The sequence below is a fragment of the Amborella trichopoda genome, chromosome 1 (assembly GCF_054954075.1).
Source record: "Amborella trichopoda isolate Santa Cruz 75 chromosome 1, AtrichopodaSantaCruz75HAP2 v2.0, whole genome shotgun sequence".
NCBI classification, from domain to species: Eukaryota; Viridiplantae; Streptophyta; class Magnoliopsida; order Amborellales; family Amborellaceae; genus Amborella; species Amborella trichopoda.
This window is the reverse complement of record NC_142336.1, coordinates 52,214,741-52,236,327: the sequence shown is the minus strand read 5'-3', so window position 1 is coordinate 52,236,327 and position 21,587 is coordinate 52,214,741. Positions and strand designations below refer to the sequence as shown.

Sequence of the window (21,587 nt, the reverse complement as noted above, 5' to 3'; positions counted from 1 at the left end):
ACAAAAAATGAATTTTGAACAATTTCAGTAGTTAAATTCTACTTAAGACACCATGAATAGTGCAGGAAAATGGTAGATGTTTTTACTCAACACAAGCATTTTATATTTGTTTCTGCAATCATGTGAGATTTCTCATGCTAAAAAGTCTGGATAATATCCTAAAATAACTCATTTTGCAGGATCAATAACAATTTAGCCCATAAATGAAACCTATTATTAAATAAATAATGATATGCTTCATCAATTCTAATTAAGCAAGAGATTCACAAGGCAGAAATAATAGTGTAATCATATGATATGGGCCCAAGCCAACTACCCATTTTAGATGAATGATATGCGAATCCCAAAATATCATAGCTGTTTCATAGAAATGGACATTTTGGTAATTCAGAAAACTGGGTTGTTTTAAGTTTTTCCCAAGAACAGGAGCATTTTTACATTAAAAGAGTGTCAAGGATACCATGGCAATTTACATTTACATGCCCATGAGTTCTCCAACAATGGGTATTCAAAACGATTTTGAACAACCAAGAGTGGTTAACTCTTGAAAAAAATCTGCCAAAAGTTGAAAGCAAATCAATATGCTTGTGACATGCCAAAACAGCTCTGACATGAGAATCACATTTCAAGGCTAAATCATGTCACTGATTCTTCAATAAAGTTCCAAAGTAATTGTGCTTTGAGATGCACTAAATGAGCTAAAAACACCCCTGTGTACTTTCATCCTGGAAGTTTTTGATACACGTGTATACATACCATTGAACTAGCTGCAACACTTCGTGTGTAAGAGAGTCTTTTCTCAAACCAATCGGCAGGTTGCAAGAATCTCTCCACGAAGAAATAGTGCATCACAGGCCTGTTTAAATCATGATATGCAAACATAAATCTAGGAATGGTGTACCAGATCTCTCTCTCAACTCAACAAGCACTTAAGCAGAGAGAAAAGGTAAAACCTGTAGTTCTCACAAACTTCGTGAAATGCCTTGAGCTTTTCCTTTCCCTAAATAAGAAAACTCACAAGCCATCAAAAACCAAGAAGTCAAGTTGCATGATGCAAATGAAATCTATTTCAAGAAATTTGTTGTCACAGACTCCCTAATATTACATCATAAGTACATAACCATTGTCTTTCCTTAGGAGATTCAAAATCATTATATCTGTATCAGAAAGAAATGTGTAAGTTGCAGTAATTCTTATTGTAAAAGTAATAATGTCAACTGTGCATAACCGGGCTTTGTAGCTATTTCTTTCTGAAGGGTTGACATCATTCTAGTTCTTGGAAATTTTGATAAAGATCCATGAAAGGAAAACTTCCCAGCATGTGAATATTATTTGTCGAAGTACATAAGAATGAAATGTATCTTCCAGCATATGAAAGCGATGTCATTTTTTGTTGATAAGCCACCAAATTCATATCAGTGCTTCTAATTTGGTAGTATGATTAGTCTGTTTTGACAGCACACACTTGGTGCAGAGATCTTTACTTTTTGTAGTATTCTTCTTCTTCTTCCTTTTTTTTTTTTTTTTTTTTTTCCCCCTTTTTTTCTTTTTCCGGGGGGGGGGGGGGGGATTGTTAGGGGTTGGAATTGCTAATATTAATTAGTAAATCTTCAAAATATTGGCAGGTTCAACTGCCCACTAGGTGTCACTTCAGGGGTCAATCAACATTATAATAAATACGGCCATATTAAACATAATATACACAGACATATTCATCAGATACCTACTGCAAAAGAGGGTACTTTTTAAAAAAGGACACTGTCGACCATGATGGGACTTGAAAATAACAATGGTTACACAAACAAAAGTCATCAGAAGTACTACTACATGTCTTCATGCACAACTGAATTAATAAACATGCTTCAAACAGCAAGGTACATAGCCCGGAATAAGGAATGGGGTGGGGATCCTCCTTAGCAGGTAGGCCATGCATGACAATGATTATCTTAAATAATTTGTCAAACCACAAGCAGGGAAAGCATTTCATCAATCTAATGCCCATATCACACTTCATCCATAGAGGTGTTTTGTGACCCAGTATTGATTTTACAAACAGATTGGGGTGAAGCATGCAACATATACCAGAACTTCTCGTGATAGTCATGATGGCTAATTTCACTCACCAGAAATTACAACTTAGGAGTGAATTTTGGTGATCCATTCATGATATTTTAGGTAAATGTAAACCATATAAAGCTTACTTTTGTCATATACTCCCGACATTCTTGGTAAGACCAATCCCCTTTTCCATAGCGTCCATGAGCTCCACCATCCTTCGTGCTTAAAGATCACAGAAGGTAATTAGGATATGCTCGTATTTCAGAAGAACATATGACATGCAATTTTTTGTGTCTACTTACCTTCCCAAAAGATAATCACCAAGTGGGATCGTGCCATCAACCCATTCAAGTACGCCAGCACTAGGAGTAAAGGGAACAACCTGCATTCGTAGTAAATAATTACAATCTAAATAACAAAAACATAAAATACCTGAACTCAATGTATCTACCAACAGATGTAACCACCCAAAAACAAAAGATAGAAATTTTCAGCACTCCTACTTAGAAAAAGGCTGGTTACAATTAGGAGCAATGTAAGATCTCTCTACTATCCCTCTCCCTATTCATCTCCCTTCATTGCCCTAATCTCTCTGTCTCCTCTCAAAACCCTTGACTTTTCTGGGAGAAAAGGACAAACGTAAGGTATTAAACTTCGCAAACACTTCTTTACTTCTAGATTTCTCACATAAAGCAAATTGGAAGAACTCTAAATGCCTCAAACAGACCCCATACACATGCCCCACCATTGTTTTAAAATGTGGCAGCGCATGTGGAAAAATTTAATGCTCGCGCATATGCGTGAGAGATGCATCCACATATGTCCTATGCGTAAGCCCATGAACGCTGGCAAAATTATCTTTTTCTCGCCTGGGTGGGGGGGCTGGGGGAGGGGGAAGAGTTTTGGAGGTATGCTAACCCCCCCCACCACCAAAAAACAAAAAAAGGAAAAAAAAAAAAAACCCACACTAGAACCATTCCAAGCGATTAAAAAACAAAAATTTCCAACTTTTTGATTTTTTCTGAATTCGAAGATTTTGAAAAAATTAGATCCTTTTGACTGATTTTTTGGGCATTATTTGGAAGGTATTTGGACAAAGATTCACCAACAAATCAAAGGTTTTCAAGGACCGAGCAGAAATCAAAATTTCTTTGGGTTGTTCGGTAAGTTTTTCATTTCCTAAGAACCTTTTTAAGGGACATTCTTACTAAGATTTTGGGGAAATCTCGACTACAAATCATTTTAAGCAAGCTGGGCTATACACCAGCTTGAGGGGGAGTGTAGTAAATAACTAAGTTTTTCATCTATTTCTCTTGCATTTAAGTCCCTGAGGATTTTTTGGTCATTTCCCTAACTCGAGGGGTATTTTTGTAACTTAAATTTATTCGTAATAAAATATATATAACTCGGGTATGGGTGTCTCAGAGACACCACTGTGACTCTATTTTTCTTCTCTTCCTCACATGACACTCTCTCCCTCACTCTCCAACGTTCTATCTCTTCCTAGATCTTGATCTTTCTGCCACTTCTTTGATTTCCATCATACTCGTGCTGTATTTTAATCGTTCATAAGTACTGATTGTGAACGAAAAATATCCATGGCTTATGGAGAACAATTTGTACTTGAAAATTAGCAGGAGTACCTTATATGTTCGTATGCTTAGTCTCCTTTTCTGAGTGTCGCAATGGTTTTGCAGGAAAGTGTTTACCAAACCAAAGAATTGCTCCATAACCTGCAAATATATCATTCTGAATTATTCGTTTCTTAACATTTCCAATTTCTAGTTTTCTAATATAATTGCATGGAATATATCTGTATTGCTCCTATCAATGTGGGTCAACTATGATTAGCAATGTTGTCAAGTATAACAAAAAAAAACAGGAGAAAATTGTCGAACACTTTCTGATTTGAAAGGAGTCCAAGAAATTAAATCCGGCCTTCTTTTGATCATAACATAAGCAAGAACTCAACAACAATGGCGGAAATAGGTGGCTGTGAATCAAGCCAGGGAGGAGAAGAAATACTCTTTTCTTTCTTTTTCAGAAAAAAAAAAAAAAAAAAAAAATTTTTACAAAAAATACCAAGTTTTTTTCGTAAAGGGAATCTCCCTCCTTAAATACAAAAAAAAAAGAAAAAACCCAAAAGTCACACTCTCTCTTCTTTCTCTCTCTCTCTCTCTCTCTTTCCACATTAATTTCGCTCTCTCCTACATTAATCTCTCTCTCTCTCTCTCTCTGTCTAATTGATGTAGGGCCTCCAAAAATACAGGACTTCTCCCACTTAAACTTACGTTACCCTCACAACACCCATCCGTGAGGCTTACAAATTAATTAATAGATGACCACATATTGGGGATTCTCTCTCTAACAACTCCAAAACTAATCTAATAAATAAAATCCTAATTAATTTAAGGGCCATGTTGATCCTAGGTCTCCCATCCTACCAAGCACATTAAATCAAATCTCCTTCTAGTCCCCTCAAACTTTAAGTATAAAATTCAACCAAAATCATCATCATCAGAGCCTTTTTCCAAAATAAGTGGCTGCGGGCTTCTAGGGAATAAAATAAAAGTTTACTTTTTTTAACTAATATAACTGAATTCCACTTATAGGTGCTACAACAATGCTGTAAATAAGTGGTTGAGACTATTAGGGCATGTAAAAAAGGCACCACCCTTTTTGCTTTCTAAGGCTGCTCGTGCCTCCCTCTATGAGCCCTAGGTGGTGCAGACCACCCTCTTTAGGGCTTCTAGGTTGGTGTGTGCCAACCCCTCTAGAGAGAGCCTAGAAAGATATAAGAGAGAAAAGGGAGAGAGGTGTGAAGGAGATAGGTGAGAGAGAGGCATGAAGGAGGGAGGAGAGAGAGAGGCGAGAGAGAGGTATGAAGGAGGGAGGAGAGAGAGAGGCTTAGAAGTTTGGTTGTTAGAATGAGGGGAGCCAACCTCTATTTATAGCTTTCAAGGGGCCCTACGGTAATGCCTACCTCAAATAGAATTCTACCCACTCTTAGGTAATTTGTTAGAAGAGACAGAAACACATGAGTATCCATCCCAAAAATCGGCCATCATGACTTAGGAAGGAATCTAGGAATCTAGGAACCTTGCAACCTGATTCTTTGACCCCTATCCACTTCTAGTCAAACCTAGGATAAGACTAGTCAAAACTCATCTTCTATTTTGCCTACAATTTCCTCTTCTCTTAAAAGAGATTGTAGGAATTAATCAGAGATTTGGTCAAATTCAAAGATTGAAAGAATATTTTCCAAACACGATATATCCTATAGTCCCACAAAACATACTCACAAAAATCTTTCTTAAAGATTTTCTCGAGATTTCCTCTAACAAAAAAGTCTTCTTCTTTTCTCTATTAAGAAATATAGCCCAATTTTAAAATAAGGGGGGTGTGATCACCATGTCTAGCGTTTGGCCCTAGTGGGCCCCATGTCCCCCTCCATGTGGCTCCCTCACCCAAAACATGTGCGAGAGTTGGGCCCTTGGCCCCTCCACTTGGGTCCCACATCCCAATAAAAAAAGATTGCTGAAATGCCTTTTTTAGGTTTTTTATTGCTTTAATTAATTTTAAAAATTCTGAAAAATTTCTAAAATTCACAAACGCATTTCTTAAGCCAAAAAACAAATTTTTTAGAAGTGGATTGATACCAATGAGTCAAAATAATTTTACTTTCAGAGCATTCCACTTGACCGAGTAATTATGATCCACCACTATCTACTCAAGCCAACCCAATGAGACCAATGAACCTCAATCTCATGCAGGGGCTCATGATTGGCTTGTCAAAGCTGGCTAACAAATGGCAGAACCACGATACCAGAATGTGGATTATAGCACCCCCCCAAAGAGCAAGTCTCATGCACATATAGTGCAAGGGGGACTCTCTATGCACATGTAAATGTATCGCTTTGTAGGGTTGTTTATGGGGAACCCTGCTATTATGTGTACATGCTTTGCAGAAGTTTGTTGAGGATTTAGCCCGCACTCACACATGCTTACATCCACGCACAGGGGACCACGAAACTCTCTTGGTCAACAAACCATCTTTAGGCATCTCTCCGAGCTCAACAAGAGATGACCCCCTAAAAACTAACTCTCAACGATAGTGCTATATGCCCAGAAGTAAGGATTTTAGACATGACCAGGGCCATAAACCGCCTAACCCTAACTCAGTCGACCAACACAAACTCCCATTGAATTGTACAATATATTATAAATTTTTTAATTTGCATGCTCTCATGGCCTCTAAAGGCCACAAATCCCAATAAAAAATATTAAATATTCTAAAAATGCCGTTATAAACAGCTACTCATGAACAATACCCATGAACACTGACCCATGAATATTCAAAACAAATAATAAATAAAAAATGAAGTGCCAAAGATGATGTCAATATTGAAAGGAATGGTTAGATGGAACTCAAGATATTAAATTCAAATTTTTTTCTTTTATTCAATATACCTGAATTCCACTTACAAGAACCACTAAATGTTGTTGTAAATTAAAATAATACCTTAGATACAACCAACCTAGGATCTTTATTTTATTGCCAAAAGAAATAGAAACTATCCAGGAGCTTTAAAGAAACTTCCACTACAATGTTTTTGTACAATAAATGTTCTTAAAAATTCATAGAAAATAAAAAATAATACAAAAAATTAATTAAAATTACTAGGAAGACTTACTGAAAGATGCCTAGAGTTACCTTCACAGGTCTTGATACTCCACACTCCTGATTCCCTGATCAATGATGCACTTTTACTCCTTCAAGTGTTGTTGTAAATTCTGAGATAGGGAACCTTTGTAGGCAATACTTATTTTTCTAGGGTTTTAGAGAGCTAAAAAATAAACTAGGATTTGTTGAAACCCTATGGAAACAAACTATGGAAAGACTTGAGGGTTTATTTTTCTCTTGGCTAGCAGCACCTCTCTTCTTCTTAAAAAATCAGCAAACTTCACTTAGGGTTTGAAAGTCCCACCTTTCTCTTTTTTATTTTCTTTGATAGAAGTCACTTGAATAAAAGAAGAGAGAGGGTGGCATGATTCTCTCTTAGGCAAGAAGAGGGGGTCACTTTGTGTTAAATTTTGAAAAAGAGAAAAAAAATATAGCATGAGGGAGAGAGAGCACTTGGGGAGTGAGAAAGAGAGAGAGATCTTGTTGTGTAAAGAGAGAGGGTTCAAATCTTATTTAAATAGAAACAAAATCTATTTTTTATTTTGAATAGGATTCCAATCTAAGTATGCCTTATCCAATTTCCACCTTGACCTTTAAGATAATTAGGAAATATATGGTGTGAGAGATTTATTCAGAGCCATCCATCCCGCTAATCAGCCATCATGATTTTTTGTGGAAAATAAGAACCTTATCTTCTTAGATTTTGACCCAAATCAAACTCCTATTTAAATTTAAATTATAACCAAAAGTTATCACAATCTAGATCTCCCATAATCAAGGATAATCTATATTTTAAAACTCCCATAGGATAGGAAACCAAATCTTATTTGAAAAAGATTTCCTAACTTTTAAATTAGTTTAAAAGTTTGAACCAAATATAAGAAAATATGGGGCGTGCCCTTTTTTTCCTAAAAAAGTGGCACACCACTTCTTTTCCTAAAATAGTGGTGCGCCCCTTTTGTGCTAAAAAATTGGCATGGCTCTCTTAGGGTTGCCACGTGGTCGCCACTCTTAAAACAAAACACACACACACATGTGGGGTTGGATCCTTGGTCCCATATGTGTTATATTAAATTCTGAAAATTTTAAAAATACCCTTTAGATGAATATTACAGTAGAAATAATATATTAAAATTCTGAAAAAATATTTAAAAATTATAAAAACATTTCTAATACAAAAATGAAAAATATTAGGAGTGGACTGGTACCAATGGGTCAAAATTAGCAACAATACGGACACTCCACTCACCCTAAGAACTACAATCCACTATTGTTTTCTTATCCAACCCAACAAAGACCCTAATTCCATAGTCTAATTTTAGGGGCTCATGATTGGCTTGTCAAAGTTGGACAATAAACAGCAGAACCATGATTTTGAAATGTGGATTTCAGTTCCCCCATTTAATAGCAAGTCTTGTAGTTGTCACTACAGTGCAAAGGGAGCTCTCTCTATGCACATATACATGTGTCCCTCTGTAGGGCTACTTCCCACTAATGCAACTTTCATGTATACATGTCATGTGAAAGTTAGTTGAGGCTTTGACCCTTGCTTTTACAGGCCTACAAACCTCACACAGGAGACACATAGTTCTCCTGACCTACAAAAATTATCTATGAGTTTCTATTTGACCTTAACAAGGATATAGTTGGTTGTCAAAACAGCTTCTCCCCAAAACTTTAGGGAGAGTTTAGCTTGTCCCATCATGCTCCTCACCATTGCCATCAGGGTCCTATTCCGTCTTTCAGCTACCCTATTTTGCTGAGGAGTGTATGACATAGTATACTGATGTATAATACCATGCTCAGTACATAATTCTGTAAATAGTCATGAAGAATATTCTCCACCCCTATCAGATCTAAGGACTTTAATTTTCTAGTTTATTTGGGTTTCTACCTTAGCTTTATACTGTTTGAACCGGTCTAATGCTTCAGAATTTTCACTTAACAGATAGACATGGCCTAAACGAAAGTGATCATCAATGAAAATGATTGTACTTTTTGCAGCCCTTAGTGGCCACATTCATAGGTCCACACATATCACTGTGGACATCTTCTAATATACTAGTAGCTCTAGATCTTTCGCAAAGGATTTCTTAACTAGCTTTCCTTGAACACATAATTCACAGACTCTGCCTAAGTCTCCATTTAAATTATTTAATAATCCCTCTCTCTTTAATCTCTCCATCCTTTTAGGATTTATGAGCCTTAGTCTCATGTGCCATATATATGCATCATCATTGTTATCATTGTAACACGAGGTATAAGGAACGGAATTCTTTATTGCAATTGAAAAGAAACCATCTACAAGATGACCATTCAAATCTAATTCATTTCCATATTTCACTTGCACCTTATTACAAGTAAAAATGGTGGAGTAGCTTACCTTAGCTAATTTAGCGACCGAAACCAAACTCTTCCTCATCTCTGGAGCATAAAGTGTTTACTTTAGGACCATGCTTTTGTCATTCTCAAGTCGAAGGACAAAATCTCCAATACTTAATATTTCGGTCTTTTGATTCCCACCCATATATATTGATCCCCCGAGGCAAAACGGTTCAAATATCTATACCCATCCTTTGTGTTTGACACATGGGCAGTGGACCTAGAGTCAAAGCACCATGACCCCAGTTTAAGGTCAGTTAGCATGGCCTCAAGGACCACACAAGCAAGCTCCCTATCGCCCTTGGGATTCGTATTCATGGGTGTTTTACAATTCTTTGCAATGTGCCCAAATTTCTTGCAGTTATAGCACTAGGTACTCTTAAAATCCTTCTTCTTCTTAAGCCCATTATTCCCCTTTTGATTCTCATTGGTTTTGTTCTTATTCTTGCCTTTGCCCTTCTTCTTGAATGAACAAGAATTAGGTTTAGGGTTTACCAGATTTACAGAGTCATTCAAGGCTGAAGTATCTCGAGACAATCTCCTTTCTTCCAAATAAGCAACAATAAGGTCACACCACTCGCCTTAAGAACTATGATCCACTGCTGTTTACTTGTCTAACCCAACAAAGGCCTATGACCCACAGTCTCATTTCAAGGGGCCATGATTGCCTTGTCAAAGTTGGACAATAAACAGTGGGACCATAATCCTGGCCTACAAATATTATCCCTAGGCATCTCTCTAACCACAACAAGGGATGGTCCCATTGCAAACCCTTCTCGGTAGTGCCACATGCTCAGGCGTAAGGGTTTTGAATATGACCAGGGCCATAAACTCGCCGAACCCTTGGTCAGTCAACAAACACACTCCCACTGAAGTGCACATTTTATTATAAAATATCATATTTACAAGCTCTCTAGGCCTTTAGAGGCCACAAAACTCAACAAATATGACATCAGCAGGATTGCATCATTGCAGCTACTAGCTTTCATTTGCCAAGAGACTGAAAAATTGTGACCCACTACTTGAACCAAGGATGATATACAAAATAACTTCTTGGACAATTGTTTGGGTTACTTCGTCCAAAAAGGGGTTTTGCAGCAAAAGATGTTGGAAAAGACCTCTTGGGAACCTGTTTCCATTGGCATTGGGAGAATCATTCTCTCATAAAGCAATGACAAAAGCGAATACTAGTAAATCAAATTCAAATTAAACCTGCGATGTGATGGGGTTTTCAATAAAAAAATGAAACCATTTCGGTCACATTTCTTCAAAGGCTTGGGTAATTACTATTTTCCCTTGCTTTGATGATTTATGGGTAACATTTATGCCATGTGGTACTGTGTCATCAATTCCCTAGCATGTATCAATGACATTCCGATAATTTGTCTTGAAATTACAATTTAATGGAGTTTGGAACATTATTATCTTTTCAAGTAAAAATATGTATTTGTTTTCTACAGTCATGTATAACTGACGATTTGTATTTACTATGTTCCATTTGCATGAATGGCAGATCATACATGTCAAAGAGTTAAAATATCCTACATAAACAAAATTTTGTACATAAATGCATCTAAACTAGTGTTTTGCTTCCTTCCGTTTGTTAAAATGTTAACAATTTTTAGGTTTATGCCTCTGAAATTTTCTTACCTCGCATGCAAAAAAAAGAGTAATATGGATCGAGATGGTTATGAAGTTCGTGCAATTTGTGCAACCATTACCTTTTTTCGGTTCCCCAAAACAGGGAAGCACATTTGTAAAAAGAACAAAATGAGAAGCATGCTTTCTGTAATGACGAGGTTGGGGTACTTCCACATCCAGAAATTAATGGTAGAAAAGATATTTTTACAGTTTGAAAATTTAAAGCTCATTTGAAGATTTATATGCACAAACTGACAGTCATATGCCAAGCACTCCCTTCAGCAACATGAGAGATAATTATGGCCAGGATTTTTATACCAAATCATACAAATATTCAATGGTTTTGGGTTTGAACCAGGTTCAATTAGGTTCTAATTTTCCTCAATTTGATGCTAACCATCAAAAGAACAAAAAAACTGATACAAAGAGGGAGGGAATCTTACAGCATCTTGTCGAAGATCATCATTTCCAGATTTTGCAAGTTGACGATATTTCCTACCATCAGAGCCAAAGCATTCTACAACTTTTGGGGCATTTATCCCATACATCACGCTGTATAATCACAAATTCACATATCGTGAGAGTTGTAAGGCTTCACTAATTATTTAAGGGGTTGAACACATAAACAAACTCTGGACAGCCATATACATGATAGAATCCGATAGGCCTTTAAAGTAGGGAAATGATCCCTCTTGGTATTGGCAGTTACGGTCAACAGGTACATTAGCTGTTATAACAGGGACCTGCAATATTGGCACAAGTGCACTTGAATGAATTGCTGCTTAATTAATATCAACATAGGAGAATCGAATTTCACATATCCATTCAGAAGCCATAAAGTTCAAGAAACTCATTTAGCAAAATGGGAACCAGAATGAGCGATAAAATAAAATATATCACAGCTAAACATGTAAAAGGAGATAGAAGAATAAAAGATAAGATTTCGCCTTATTATGTAGGCAAATAAAAATAAGTGATCTTTTCTCAGTAATAACTGCTACACTGTTCGTCTGCAATTTTAGTGGCTGTGTGTTGAGGAATATAGCTCTTTGACATATCATTGGGGCCTGGGCTGAAATAGACATGATATATAAATAGTGCAAATAAATCATTTAGACTTGTCTATCACTGAAGATGTGAAGTTGGATTTAGTCATAAATTGCACATAATGAAGCCATATTTCCAGCAATCTAAACTGCTGCTGGGTGCATAACCTCTTTTCAGTTCTTTTCAGAGTACAACAAGAAGGATCTAATAAAACATATGAAACTTACAAGTTCAAGTTGCCGAAGACTACGAACATCCCTTGGTAATGCCATCCTTTTATTAGTATCCTGTTGCAATATATGATTTCACAGACGAATCAGTCATATCATAATGCTACAAGTTACATAGTTGATTATAGCAAAAGAATCCATGGAGGATCTCATGAATATGGAAAATGTATAGTCTGTGAATGTTTAATTTGGCATAATAAAACCTGACCTTCTTATCTGTTTCCAATTCAGCGAGCTTAATATATATCTCAACCATTTGTCTCATCTATAACAAAACCAACAAAAGTCAGTACCTGAAATTGCCAATATCATAAATATGATCCACAGTAATTCAAACACAACATGCAAATGAAAAGTCTCATCTATATTGATAAAAAGAAAGCAGTTAACTAATAAAAAAAAAAAGTATTGAAAATGCACATAGTTTATAACCTGCAGAATAAGAGCACCATGGCAAGAAGACAACTCCTTTAAGAGATTCTCTGCTGCATTCTTCTTGTCTAAGTCAACCACAAATGAGTTTCTGCTGCGCAGCTTGTCCTTGACGCGGTCCCCATTTGCTAAAGCTAGAAGCTAGAAGCACAAGGAATATCCAGGATACAGAGATTAGAAAGTTCTTCATGATAATCACCCACGTACATGCCATCAAGAAGATGATGGCAGAAGTGAGATAAGATACAACATAAGCTAAAAGTTCAAAAATCTTAACAGTTTCCAATATATATATATAAGCTAAAATTTTATCATGACAGTAAGACTTACATAAAGTAGATAAAGATGCCGCTAATTGAAAACATGAAAGAATATTAATCAAGATAACAAGAAACAAGAAACAAGAAAAGAAGGGTAACAGTATCTTTATTATAATATCAAGTATTACATGGGTTGGATGTCAGTGTATGTACAATTATGTAAATGCCCTTATCACCCAAAGGTATTATAACATTTCACAGAATAACAATACAAATGACAATTGCCTCTTATACATACAACACACATTCTGATACATAGTTTAAACCCCCTTCTCAAATTGTTCATCACGCTTGAACATGAACAGTTTGTCTTTTGGAAAGTTATACCATTCACTGTTGAGCCCATTGGTGTAAACATACACAATCTGGTTTTTTTCGGTGCCAATATAATCCATTCAAATCTCCTCTACTTCTATTTTCTTGAGTACAAAGTGGTAATCAATATCTATAAGCTTACTACAATACTGAAAAATAGTTTTAGCTGGAATAGCGAGAGCACTCCGATTATCGTAATAGATGGTGGACAGGCATACTATATAGCCAAGAGATACGATCGTATTTCATATCCATAAAATCTCTGCCACAATGCTGGCCAATGTTTTATACTCTGTCTCCATACTTGATCTTGCTACAGATTTTTGCTTCTTGCTCCTCCAAGATATCCAATTTCATGGCCAATGTTCTATACTCAGTTATATTTGATCTTGCTACAGATTTTTGCTTCTTGCTCCTCCAAGATATCCAATTTCTTTCGAAATAAGCACAATATCTTGAGACTGACCTACGTGAATCAGGATTTCCTGCCCAATCAGCACTCGAGTAGCAAATAAGGGAAGTGATACATAAATCATCTATGCTGGAGTAGCGAATAAGGGAAGTGATACATAAATCATCTCTGTGATTTTTCAGTTATATAATGTGATGGTCCCTTTCACATATGGAATTATGCATTACTATGCCTCCATGTAGACATCAATGTGCTCACACATAAATTGACACAATTCATTTACTAGAGAGGCTACATCGGGATGAGTGGCGAGAGGTATTGAAGTGCTCCTGCCATGCTTCGGTACTTTTCTGGTTCTTCAAGTAATTTTCCTTCATTTACTCTCAATCTTTTGTTGAGGGCAACTGGCATGGTTGATGGCTTGCAATGGAACACATTAGTGCACTCAAGTAAATCAACTGCATATTTATGCTGAGACAATTGGAGTTCAAGTGTGATCTATTTCTATCCCCAAAGAGTACTGTAGCTGCCCAAACGTTTCATCTAAAATATCCTATGAAAAATGGAGAATCCAATTAAATCTTTCATTGTTCTACAAAGAATCAGGCCCTTCATAATTGCTTGTCCAAAAGGAATCTGTTAAACTTGTAAAGAAGTGTTAAGCAACTCTTTTATCTCATATCATAAACAAAATACTTTTTCTTGATAGGTGTGATCCATTGGAAATAGGTCCACTTTTTAATTTTGAATCCTCATTTTTTACCCTTCTAGGTGGTGTCAAGATGCCGTCGTACCGGTGACACTTATTCATGACATGGATTGGATTGGCATTATTCTGGATACAACAAAATCAATCTATTAGATCAAATTCCAACATTAAGTAATAATGGTCAGATCTTTCAGCTCAGGAGGATCTCAAGTACAAGCCTCTTTACTTTTGTGCTCTGTGTGGGGAGTTGAGCGTTGAGGATAGTGATAGATAACCTAGATGTGGGGAACATCACTTTAGGGTTTTCGATTTGAAGGATGAGATCATTGATTTTGACGTAGATTGCATCGAAATCAGCAAGTTGTTGATTGGAACTCACCACCAATCTTCAATATATACTTAGATGAAACAAGAAGATTTCTAAGGAGATCCGATCTATGATAAGGAGATGATGGTGAAGATATTTTAGAAGAGGGTGAAGAATATGGAGAGAAGGCAACAAGCGGACTGATCCCAATCATGGCCATTGAAGATCTCATTGATATCGAGGAGGTGGAACATACAAGAGATTTAGGGTATTGGAATCAAAGTAGTGCAGATGCAATATGGTCAACTCATAAACCGCAAATTATGGCCCTGAATTAAGAAAGTAATGAAATGGATATTGAGAAAAACTCTAAAGACCAAAAAATTGGGTTTGATGTTTATTACACAATTTTCAATTGAAGTTCAAGGATATCCATATTTGATAAATTTGCATTGATTCCTCAATTTGCATATCAGGATCCATTTCTTGAGGAATTCTTTTTAAATAATATTTGAGCCAACAAAGAAAAAGAAGGTTGAAGAAGGTGGTTTTGATGTTGGGTTCATCTTAACATACTTCAAAACTCGAGGATGAGTTTTCTCCAACCAAGGGAGAATGTCGGAGGGCCAATTATCCTTTTTTTATTTAATTTCAAAAGATATATATATTATAATTTTAGTTCTAGGGTTTATTTGTAGTGGTTTTTAGTTTTTTAGGAATTCTAGGATTTTTATATTTTATTTATTTATTTTATGAGTACTATTCACAAGTAAATTCACGAGTACTGTTCACAGGTACTATTCAAAGGGGGTAAGACTGTCATTATGAATTTTAAGTTTAAATTAGGATATATGGGTCAATGTATTATTTGTTTGGGCACTTTTTGTACGGGGTCAATTCCACATTTTTAAAAATTAAAAGAGAGAAAAACTTAGGCATTTGGAATCCTAGATTGGGGTATGGAGAAGAAAGCCTAGGTTTCTTTATTTATACTTGTGTTTAGTATTATATCTTGCTGATTTTATTGTTCTGTCAAATTTCCCTACATCAGAACGAAAGTTGGGACAATTTACCTAATTGACAACCATAACAAATGAATGAAGCTCAACTCTTCGATAATGAGGGAATCAAATAATCTTTACATAATTTATTAACTGACTCATGGATACAATTCCCGAGACAAAGAAGCCAAACATTGACATCACCATTTACTTGGAATGAAGACACTTGTACTGGAAGCTACCTCAATTGATCATCTAAAACATACAGACGTCCTGCCCAATCCCCTCTAGTGGACATGGTCTTCAACAATGTGTCTTTAAGAAAACATAAGATGTGTAAAATATGAAATCATTTGTTTTATTTTCTTGAGTCAATGAGAGAAAGATAAGGCTATGCTTGGTCATGAGAACCAAAAATGCATTATTTAGTAATACAGACCTACGAAGGAACTTATAAGGACATTTCCTACAAGAGTGATAGGAAGTAAGATCCCAACTCTAGTTATACGAAAGCACTATTAGAATATGAGATAAGAGATAAGAATCCAGCAATTACAGGTGGCATAGTTGGCCCGCTCGTTTGATCATTTGGAAACGCCAGAAATTCCGAATCATTTTAGGAGTTAGAATCGTGGCTGGCTAGAATATTCATGTTTTCATAATCGACATCTGTACAAGAGGAAGCGCAGAAAACAAGATTCCTAATTTATAGGAATCAACATTTGACTTAAATGGAATCAAGATCCCTACATATATGGAACTGAGATTCCAACCCCTTTGGAATTGAGTTTCTAACCTATTTGGAATTGGCCCATATGGAATTGCGATTCCGACATCTTTGGAATAAAGTTTCTGACGCATTTGGAATCAAGATTCATACCATAATGGAATTGAGATTCAATATCAGTTTGGAATCGAGTTTCGACCCACCTAACAATCGAGATTTGTAGTTCTATGGGGATCAAGATTCAACACATGTAGAATCAAGATTCTTACATCAATGACATATCAAGCCTTGACAACTTAGAACCTCATCAAGCAATCGAGATCAGAGGCCTCTAAGAATCGAAGAAGGGTATTGTAGATATGAGGTTAATGTATTGACTATTGAGCCTCAAACACGGCATTAGAAATAAGGTCAATTAATAGATACTCATAGTCCACTAGGGAAATTGTCTACAAAAGATACAAATATTACCTCGTATTTTTAAAATGTGATTTTTATTTCATTATTATAGTTCAAATAGGATTTTGTCTGTGCCATGGCATTGCCATTGTTGTAGTCTTATTTGAACATAAAACTCTTTACCAATTATATTTTTAGAAAAGACAGCCAATCCTAGCACTAATAGAAACATGATCCGAGCCAGTCCTAACACTATTAGAATAGAACCTAAATTTCTATTCTGTTTACCTTTATATAATAGCAAGCCTTCATGATCTTGGACACCATGTTCTTTGAATTGTTATTTTTTTATTTATTTGCTGACATTCCCATTGTACCATAGCGTGAAGTGAAAAATTGCAGGTCTAAACATGAAGCACACACATGGATAGAGTGATAGAGATTTTGAATATGAACTATGGAAGACATTTGTCTCCAGTCTTGTTTCCAAATAACATAAATAGAAATCCATTATTATTTGAACCAGCCATAAGTCATAGATTTGTGCAACTAAAATATTAGTATTTGATATTATGGTATTGTGATTGCAAAAATAATCAGATCGAGATTCCATGAGGGTGGAAGCAAGATTCGATATTTGATTAATTTGTTGTTTCTTGCATCTACAAACTGCGATACTTGATGTTAATGAATCTGGACTTGAAAACAAACGAATCAAGTGTGGAATCCAGATTCAACAATGTAGAATCGAGATTCAACGATTGCATAATCGAGAATCAATAACTATTGAAAACGAGATTCTATAAGTGTAAAATTCGAGAATCCTAACTTCATGAAAACGGATTCTATGAAAATTCATTTATCAAAATCACGGAATCGGGATCCCGAATCGGAATCACGACCTTGGGTGACAGATTATGGTAACTATGGTCTCCACTAAAGTATTAAGGGCCAAAAATTTGTTTCCATTGTTCGCATTTTCCCACCCACGAGTACAGTGATTGTAGAAGTTCATGGCAATATAGTTTTGGCATCAGCAAATCTGAAAACTCGTGCTATTATTTCAAAAATTGTTATTATGTTGGAAAACACTAGGTGTACGGAGAAGACCATGTCCTTTATTAGACAGGAATGAATGACCTCCGCCTCCTCTTCCTCCATCACAAAATGGAGAGTTTCAAGTTGTGACTAACACATCATAAGGATCATGGTTTTTGACAACATTAGCACACAAGTTTGTTGTAGAAGAGGGCTTTGCGCTAATTAGCAAGGGATGCAATCATAAGGTTGTGAATGGAGTGGGTAACTGAAGTAACAAACATCCTGTGTCTTCTCTCAAACTAGGGAGGACATTGTATGCTATCTTTGTCACTCACACTAGTTCTTGAATGGTGGCAAGCTGTTTGCAAAGGCCCATGATTTTGTCAAAATATTGTGTCAGTCATTTTTTCTTCTTGCATTGCTGAAGTGCAAGTCTCAACAATGGAGGGCAAACTATTTTTTTTTTTTTATTCGACTTTTAAGGATGTATATTATAGTTTTAGTTTTAGAGTTTATTTCTAGGATTTTTTAGTTTTTTAGGGATTGTAGGGTTTTATTTATTTATTTATTCCATAAGTACTATTCATGAGTAGTGTTCACTGGTACTGTTCATATGGGTAAAACTGTCATTACAAAAACAAAATAGGTCATTTTAATCATTGTATGGACATGTAATGTCTTTGAACATTGAATTATAATATATAAAAGGTGTGTGGGGCTTGAGAGGGTCAATTCCATATGATTTTAAGAAATTGAAAGAGAAAATTTAGGCTTTTGGAACCCTAGCTTGGGGTCTGAATAAGAAACCCTAAGTTTCTTCGACTTGTGCTTGTGTTTGGTTTCTTCCTTGCTGATTTTACTATTCTTTCAAATTTCCCTGCATCACTCAAATGCAACACACGTGCCTTGGGACTCTTGCAAAAAGGATTCATGTAGAGCCTTTCATAATTCTACATCAGTCAGCATTCCAATAAGTTGTGCTAGAAATTATTTTGAGAGAATAACATTGATTTGTTGGTGGTTAACAACCCATTCTTCAAAAACAGCATTTTTGGAAACCATGTTCACTCTCTTACCATCATCGTCAACCTCTTTTTTTTAACGAGTTTAGGAGGAGGTATAAAAGACCCATCTACGTGCCCCTTTAACTGTTGGCTGTGAAAACCCATCTATTTTGGGAGACATCTTCATTATAACACTAAATATTTCAAGGATTCGATGTCAGGGTATGTACAATTACATAATTTCGCTTAACAATTAAAGACATTACATTCTTTATAGCGTAATAAAATAATGACAATAATGCTCCTTATACATGTAATCTACATTATAGTGTGACAAAACTAATAATCAGGGGGAAGGAATAAAACTCAATATATTACTTGTGGAAAATAATAGGCAATATTTGAAAAGAAGTTCTTGATTACCTGAAACATAGTATGGTACGGATGTTCTTTGGCTATTTTCTTCACAAGAGAGATCAAAGCAAACTGCCCAACCAAAGAGTTAATCCGGTTCAGAGAGCATCACATGACCAATAAAATGGAAATAAGAAGCACCTTTTGAGAAGTATTATCTCCAAGTGCATCTGTAAACCATTTGTGAAATTCAAACCTGAAAACTCATTGATTCCTGGCTGTCTTTTGAACTCCCCATTCTTGAGGCGATTTGGTACACTAATGGAATAAACTTATATGATTGGATCTGAAAGATTCACAAGGAAATTCATGGTGATATCAGGGGCTAACCATAAAAAAAATTTCACTATATAATTAATTGAAAAATCTGTTAGCCAAGGAGCCTCAATGGCTATCTATAGTTGGTTTCAAAGAACCCCCATGTCAATAAATTTGATAGAAGATAAGATGCATTAACCCTCTCATTGCGTACCTCATTTACTGCCTTCAGCATTTGGTTTACAACGTTTTGGTTGGTTCGACCATCTTGGTCAATTGCGAAATTGAACCACAAAGAGACAAGTCTAAAGACCTGCATGAAGGGAGTAATGCATAGTGAGTAAACATCACAAGCATGATTGAACAATAAAACAATGCACCGGTGGATGAAGCAACACATTCAAGGTATGGGGAAGCAAGGAATGATCACCCCTTCCTATGAAGTATGCCATGCCAATTGCGCATAATAAGCTTCATTTGAAAAGATGTATTGTAAAAAATACATAAATATAAAAGATACCATATAAGTTATGCAATCCATACACCAAATTTGCTTAAGCCAAGTCCAATGTGCAATCCAAGTGATATGGACATAATAGTGGCATGCACATGAATATCAATGGAAGCATAAGTTAATGGCAATATTTCACATGTCCATCTTTTCTCTTGAAACAACTTGCATTTGCCTAAGCCAAGTTGAGCGGACTATTTTGGAAAAGACCAACACGAATTTGGAAGTCAAGAGTATAATAAACAGCATACACCCACGAATTATGGTTCGAGGAGTCCATGAGAATTGGAACAGCCACATTAAATGCAATGGATAGATAACTATAATCCATGAAGCAAAGAAGAAAATAAGGTTCTAGAGCAATAAAGGGGGCACTAAATGGACAGCTAATAGAACTACATTGGGCAGGAAGTGCAAACCTCAAAAATAAAAAGAACTTACAACAGAAAAAGAAAAGAAAAAGGGAAGCAGAGATGTGGAGCTACAATGATAAAAAGTTAACATGTAGAGCTAAATGTCTAACATGTGCCTTGCCATAGATGTGGAGCTACAATGATAAATAGTTAAAATGAATAGGAGACGCCATATGTGCCAGGAAAAATCCTTACAGTTTGGAATAAAATTTAATGACGACTTAGAACAACTTTGTAAGGGCTACTGAAATATCTGCAAAAATAAGAATAGAATCTAGCAAGTGGAGTTGATCTAACTTGCAAATCATAAATGTATGTGTGATTGATACCACTAACAACAGGTAAGAAATCAATGAAGAAAACTAGCAACCAGGAAAATCATCAGGAACAATTCCAAATATAGCAGATATAAGGCGTGACATAAGGAAGAACACAAACAAGCCCTAACTTCCTTTAATGTGACCTATTGGAAGGTCAACAGAAATAATAGGAATAAACATCACACTCCAACAATATCACAGTTATACTCTTTCCTCTTCTTCTTACTCTCTTTTTTTTTTTGGTGAAGAGAATATACTCTGTTTCATAGATCTACAACTCAAGGAATATGTTCCTTTCATCTCAGCATACACAACATCCTTTATTTTTGTTGACATCTCTAGCCTATGTGTTTTAACATAAGCTTATGAGATACAAGTGGATTGCTTCCTCATTTCAACACTAAGGTGGTGGCTCGAAACTTAGAAATAGAACATTATTTGCAAATGGGCACATGTTATAAGTCTTGGGAAGAAGAAGTTCACAAATGAATACCTGTTTATTTCCATAACTATAGTAAACAATAGCTTTTGTGTTCAACAATCTACTAATACTTGCAAACTCTGAAGGGCACCAATACATTCATTTTCTTTGAATGAAGGGACTACGTACCACTCTTAAATCATACTTATCTCCAATGACCAAACAACGCTGATATCCCTCCAATGCTAGATTGAGGAAATTGTTTTTATCATCCTAAAAGATAGAAAGACCAACAAATCAACAAAATATTATACTAAACAGCATTTAATCAGCTAAAATGCATTGTGATATACGAAGGAGTAATACTTGCAGAATGCCCAATATTTTAATATGCCCACACCAAAAAGAAATGCAGACAAAACAACATGTGAACATATGCCCAGCAAATTCCAAATGCTAGAAGGAAAATTCAATCCATTACATATGTGATGCAGGGCAAAAGTCTTTTTATTTTGTATTTTTACTCAATTTCAACGATGTA

At 35.8% G+C, this 21,587-nt stretch overlaps 1 protein-coding gene across 12 annotated transcripts in view; it reads right to left on the bottom strand.

Moving 5' to 3' along the window:
* ATM (Serine/Threonine-kinase ATM-like protein) overlaps positions 1-21,587 on the bottom strand; it is a 175,096-nt gene that overhangs the window by 7,258 nt on the left and 146,251 nt on the right. For 7 of the 12 annotated variants that reach the window (XR_016059813.1, XR_016059814.1, XM_020667487.2 and 4 more), the window contains 14 exons: positions 21,236-21,319; positions 19,596-19,694; positions 19,320-19,409; positions 19,133-19,195; positions 12,475-12,615; positions 12,251-12,307; positions 12,040-12,099; positions 11,414-11,508; positions 11,209-11,317; positions 3,702-3,791; positions 2,361-2,440; positions 2,202-2,280; positions 954-1,000; positions 757-856 (listed from right to left, as the gene is read on the bottom strand). Coding sequence is in view for 5 of the 12 variants with exons in the window: in XM_020667487.2 (XP_020523146.2) it covers positions 757-856; positions 954-1,000; positions 2,202-2,280; positions 2,361-2,440; positions 3,702-3,791; positions 11,209-11,317; positions 11,414-11,508; positions 12,040-12,099; positions 12,251-12,307; positions 12,475-12,615; positions 19,133-19,195; positions 19,320-19,409; positions 19,596-19,694; positions 21,236-21,319 (1,194 nt within the window). In the remaining 7 variants the exon portion in view is untranslated. Of the gene's footprint in view, positions 1-756; positions 857-953; positions 1,014-2,201; positions 2,281-2,360; positions 2,441-3,701; positions 3,792-11,208; positions 11,318-11,413; positions 11,509-12,039; positions 12,100-12,250; positions 12,308-12,474; positions 12,616-19,132; positions 19,196-19,319; positions 19,410-19,595; positions 19,695-21,235; positions 21,320-21,587 lie in introns of all 12 variants that reach the window. The other 5 variants (XR_016059818.1, XR_002281004.2, XR_016059820.1 and 2 more) reach the window with 2 other exon arrangements.